Source organism: Misgurnus anguillicaudatus, chromosome 11, assembly GCF_027580225.2.
Source record: "Misgurnus anguillicaudatus chromosome 11, ASM2758022v2, whole genome shotgun sequence".
Taxonomy (NCBI): domain Eukaryota; kingdom Metazoa; phylum Chordata; class Actinopteri; order Cypriniformes; family Cobitidae; genus Misgurnus; species Misgurnus anguillicaudatus.
In genome coordinates, this window is record NC_073347.2 from 37454821 (window position 1) to 37460986 (window position 6166).

The following is a 6166-nucleotide window of genomic DNA, read 5'->3' on the forward strand; positions in this document are numbered from 1 at the left end:
AATGCAATGACCCATCATATTCAGCCTGTGTTATTGATCTGTTTGGTCGGATTACTTTCTCAAAACAAGCAGTTTATTTGCCATTAAGCCAAGACCACCTCTTTTAGCCCGTCACAGAGCATGGTGCGGATCCAAGCACGATTGCCGTGTTCACATTAGGCTTAAACAAACTGAATCAAACCATCACCAGATTCTGAAACAAGATCTCATTGATGCGATACAGAAGATAAAGCACTTACTGTAAATATAACTAGATTGCAACGATCACAGTCACAACTGCACAAAGGATCATTTCATGAATGTGATTCTTAATCATGATTTTATCTAAAACATTGCTCTGGTCAATAAAGTTTCTTGCACTAATTGATTTCTGTGAGTTTGTAACTATTAGACTTTGATTTGAAGTCATTTATTACACAGTGAAACACAAACGTGTGAGACATACTGTACAGTCAGTGTTTCTGTAGCTCCGCTGGTAAAACTTCACTGTAAAAATGTGCTGTAGTTATTCAGCTGTTTGCCAGTAATTTACTGTAGATTTACATTGATGTTATTTACTGGTAACAGTTTGTTTGAAGATAAATAAACATTAAACATTAACAGAATAAAACTATAAAATAAATAACAGCCCCATGCAAAGCATTCTGGAAACTAAAATCTGAAGTAAAAACCAAAAAGGTTCATGAGGATTTCTCGTTCCCAGAATGCTTTGCATGAGGCTGTTATTTATTTTATAGTTGTATCTACAGTAAGTTACTGGCAGACAGCTGTCAGTGCTGTCATTTCTCCAGAAATGTTTTACAGTTTTGTGATAGTACTGTAAATGTCATGGGTTCGACTGATTAAATATTTTGGATTGAAATGTCTGCCAAATACATCAATGTAAATGTAAATAAACTGCACTCACGCATTACTTTATGACAGCTTTTACACGATTTTTGCAAAACACAACTCTGACAATAAAGAAACAAATAACCCATGAAACAAACTGATCTACTAACAGTCTTGTTTTACGTTGTATCAAGACAAACCTCAGTCAGTCATTAACTGATGGACCCGAGGACGAGCATCTTCAAACCTTTACCTGTTATCATCACAACAACCCATCATCACTGATGAACCCAAACTCAAAGTGAAGCGCGTGTTTATCAACATCATGAAGAACTTTGGAGACACTCAATGGTTTGTAATGAAGCTTCAGAGCTCACTGATGATGCATATGAAGTAAATCACTGTGAGATTATTAGAGCAGAAATAAAGCAGAGCTTCCACTCACATCTTCAAATAAAGAGCCCACGTTGGCGGTGACGAGCAGAATCCCCGCGCCCGATCCTGTCAGCTTTCCCGCCATCGTTACTGACTGCAGATCAGCGCGAGTTTGATTATTTCAGTCGTCTGAGGACTGAACGCTGTTTCAGAGTCAAGTATGAGGGCTCGTCGCGTCCAACGCTGCGGCTTCGCGTCGCGATCAGCTGGGCGAGCGCATGCTCGAGTGCATCCAGTGCGCGGTCGGTGCTCGCGGCGTCACTCCGTCTCGGTCATGATCGAGAAACGTTAATCCGAGGCACGCGGCGGTCTCTGGCTCGTTTCAACGCGACGCGTGTCTACTCGCCTGTGCACGCATCGCTCGGGTTTGTTTAGGGAGGACGCGCCGCCGCCGGAGTGGGTCCCACACTGCCGTGACGTCACGCAGCCAATGGGAAAACGCGGTTCTTAAAAGGGCAACGCGCGATGTGTGCTGCTTCTTTAAGAGCTGCGCGTTTTCACGGCCATAGTGACGTAAAAAGAGCAGCTGCGCGTCTCCTTTTCTGTCAGAAATAAATTTATGGCAACTTAATTTTTCTTTTCATATTCTTTCCCTGAAATGATTTTATAAAGACTCAACATAGACTATTTGCCGTGTTATGTATATGGCACTGATGAGTCTGAAGGAGTTTCCCTTTAAATCGGCGTGCAGAACTTTATGACATACAACACAACACAACACAACACATGTGTTGCTCTAAACAATGTACAGGTAACAAATAATGAAAAATGATAACAACAACAAGAAAACAACCCCAACAATAATAACAAAAAAAAGATACAAAACAGAACAACCAAGGAGAAAGCTATAAATGATGTGTTGATCATAAATAGAATTATAGGGCATCAAAAAAGGAAAGAAATTACAGATGGCTTTTAGTTTTTAGGGCTTTTTTGATTGATGTCATAAAAACAAGAAAGAGAGGTTTAGTATTCAAATATTTAGATTTATGACACACAACACATGTCAGTGATCATAGTGATTTAGCTCGAACTGATTTTGCCAAGTGGTTGATGTCCTCAGGGCAACATATTGTGTTGACCCCAGGACAACATTTTTCTAAATAAAACCTAAACCCAACCCAAACCCCAACCCTAACCATAACCAAACCCTAAAATCAGAGGGACATGATAAGTGAAAAACAATGGTCTAGAAACAGCTAATCCTAGTTGTAAGCTTAAACTTAAAACAAACTGTAAACTTAATTCTGAAATCTGATTGGTTGATTGAAATGTTGTCCCAGGGTCAACATAATGTTTTCCTGAGGACATCATCCACTTGGCAAAATCAGGAGAACCAGTGAGGCTCACATGCAGCTGGCAAGTCTTTATTACTAATTGTCTCAATAATAAAGAAAAAATATAATTGTCTCTAGGTTTGCACCAATTTTGAAAGAATAGTCTAACGGAGCACATAAGTTTTTGCATATGAACAGTCTAGTTTAATCTAAACATATTTTATTAAGATTAATCTCAGTGAATACAATCCAGGTGTGTGTGATATGTCAGATATAATCATATGTAATCCTAGAGGAGAAGTGTTCAGGTTATGTTTATGTCCTTTGAGTCTTTGCATTGTATTGACAGTGATGTGACTAAACTTAAGTTAATTCTGGAAATATTATGATGTGGTGATCACTGCAGAAGATGCTAAACCTGTCATGTGATTCAATGACATTCTGATGAGGGAAATGAGATTATCACAGTGCAACAGTCTTTACCACAGCTGTGACTGGCAGCACAGTGTTTTTGTGACCTTGTGGGGACATTTTGATGTCCCCATGAGGAAACAAGCTTATAAATCAAACAAAATGATGTTTCTTGAAAATGTGAAGTAGCAGAAAGTTTTCTGTGATGGTTGGGGTTAGGGAATGGGGTAGGTTAGGGGAATAGAATATACAGTTTGTACACTATAAAATGCATTTGTGTGTGTGTGTGTGTGTGTGTGTGTGTGTGTGTGTGTGTGTGTGTGTGTGTGTGTGTGTGTGTGTGTGTGTGTGTGTGTGTGTGTGTGTGTGTGTGTGTGTGTGTGTGTGTGTGTGTGTGTGTGTGTGTGTGTGTACACTGGTGTGGCTATATAACTGTTGACACTTAATATATTCACTTTAATTCCTCCACGGATGTTTGAACGTGGTCATGGAAAACCTGGAAATATTGTATAACTGTGTAATGACTTGGGAAATCTAATGGAAATTCCTGGAGTGAATTCAAATCTTTTAGTTTTATTTGTGTTCAGCTCTAAAGTATTTATTTACTAGAAATTGCTGACTGTAAGTCCAGAAAGTCTTGATAAATTAACACTGTAAAACATGTCAGCAAACCTGAAACATCTACATATAAATATATATATTCAAAAGCTTAACTGTACAGACGGTTGGTGTTATATTTGATGGTTTTTGGTAAAACTGGTAAAAGCAGAAATACATTTAAATATGAAGAAAACAAGGCGCAGACTCAATGACATTCAAATGAATACAGTGGCTTTGAACTTAAGCCCGTTCGTGAGCTCTTTTGATCTGTTTATTATCAATGTAACAGTAATGTTCTGTCAGGTGAAAAAAATGGGGAAGAAAAATCTAAAAAAACAGCAATGACATAATCCTAAATGTTTTTAATCAACAAGATTACAAATAAGATTAAAAATCATTACATTTAAATGAAGTGTAGTAGCCAAAAACAAGGTCAGTATAGGTGAAAGAAGCTAAAGTACAAATGTGAAATGTAGCTTAAACTTCAGTGTGTGTGTTTGAAGGGCTGTGTCTCTCTGTGTACACACTGATAACATTCCCAGGTAATGTCTTCCATACATCACAAATACTACACTGCTGCTCCAAGCAGGATATCCCAGAGAGAAACACACAACGGGATGGGAGGGGGGAGTTTATTTTAGTACAACTGAGTGTGTGTGAAAATACAGAACGAGAGAGAGAGAGAAAGAGACGAATAGAGAGAGAGAGAGAGAGAGAGAGAGAGAGAGAGAGAGAGAAAGAGACTTCTCTCAAACTCCTCCTCTCAATGCTGGAGTAATGGAAGAACTGATGAAGGAATTCCACTCGGGCAGAGTAAAAATGTGACCTTTCACCTCTCTCCCTGAACTGATCAAATTTAACCCAGCAAAAATAGACCAACCTGGAAATCAGAGGCCGGCGTTTTCTGCGCTGCTCTGAATAAACATCTGATTCAGGCCTTCTGAAGCCATAATAAACTGAGTTTCACTTACAATTCTGAGTCAGATTTTGAGTAACGTGGGACGTTTGGTTTCATTTGAGACACGCGTGTTTGTGTTGTGCTTCCTTCTAAACTACATGAAAATACACCCAACACTTTATCTCTGAAGGATTGTATGAGATTAATGCTGTCTTGCTATTGAAATAAATCATTTAATGCTTTGGCTTGCATCTCTGAACAATAGCTTCACACAGAAACTGTTATTAAAGTGAAAAACTGTATTAGATAGACAGAAAACCTGCAGCACATGCAAGGACGCAGTTAAAGAGCACCTTTTTCGTTGCCAAAAAACGTTACTTGATGTATTAGGTGTAATACAATGTGTTTGTGTGGTTTATGCTTCATTATTTTCAACATACTGTACATTACTGTTGCCTTCCTGTAATGCGTTGATTTTGTCATCATTCTGAAAAGCACAGTGTCCTCTGATTGGCTAGCTAATCTGTACATTGTGATTGGCCTGAATACCTCTGATGTCAGCCGGAAATGTGACGCTCCTTACCGTTTCAGCTCACAATGCAATGCTGACAGGATATAATATTGTCTTTACTACATTATCAATACAAGCCAAATCTGACCCAGAAAATGCAGATGACCAAGCTGATGGATCAACTTTACCAGCGCGGTTTGAGCAGAACGTAACAGATTGTTAAGGTAAGGATATTAAAACATTAAAACCATGTGTGATCGTAGAAATAACAAACAACAAGCGCTACTCTACACCACACAAAACTAGCGTTTGAATCATTGTTTAGTCAGTAGTAAAGTCTTTAAATACGAAAACATAGACGACATACAGGCTATGAGTCAGAAGTGGGCGGAGTAATGATAATGACCACCGTGTCTACGTCAACAGGACCAGGAAGTAAACTGTTGCCTACAATTTGTGTGTTTGTAATAGTTCAAGAAAAGAGATTTATGTTAGAGAAAATATCTCATGTCATTGTTTACCTTGGGGTTTTACACACTCACACACCAAAGAATATGTAAAAATGTGAATTGGATAATTGGTGCCCTTTAAAGAACTGTTACACATCTTACATGTGAAGAAATCTGTATTTGTAAAAGCAGTGTGGCGGCTCATGACACCTCATTCAAAATAAGTGTTCAGGGTGTCATGTGTGTGGCTTGTGTTTATTGCATCATGTGAACCACGTGCATCACGTGTCCTGTCGAAATACGTGCCTGCTGCACACGCATCAAAACCGTTTATGATAAAAGAGACGCTCACGTTCAGAAAATACACACAAGACACTCACTTAACATTAAACTCTGATTACGCATGAGATTATGTGAGTATCTGGCAAACACGACCGTCTCTTTTTTATTATAAACCCTTTAGACGCGTTTGCAGCAGGCACTTATTTTGGCAAATCACGTGATGCACATAGGTTCACTTGACGCAAAATTGCAAACAACACACACGACGGGCTACATACATGTTGTGACATTAAGCGCCCCTGAAAAAAGAAGTCACCGGCCGCCACTGTTAAAAAGAGGGCAAAAAATATGAAAGTGAAGGAAGAAGACATGATTTGTTAAATAAATATGATGTCGTTATTGTTGGAATTATTCATTTTAAAACAACTTGTGTTGCCACTTTAATTTATTTTAACACAAAATTAACACAAAA

The 6166-nt window shown here is 38.6% G+C and overlaps 1 protein-coding gene across 2 annotated transcripts in view; it reads right to left on the reverse strand.

The window, feature by feature from the left end:
- Positions 1-1699, reverse strand: part of LOC129415910 (inositol polyphosphate-5-phosphatase A) — a 130129-nt gene extending 128430 nt beyond the window's left edge. The window contains exon 1 of one of the 2 annotated variants that reach the window (XM_055170102.2): positions 1277-1699. In XM_055170102.2, coding sequence (XP_055026077.1) covers positions 1277-1351 — 75 coding nt within the window. In that variant the 5' untranslated portion in view covers positions 1352-1699. The remainder of the gene's footprint in view (positions 1-1276) is intronic. The other variant, XM_055170101.2, reaches the window with a different exon arrangement.
- Between the last annotated feature and the right edge of the window lie 4467 nt (positions 1700-6166).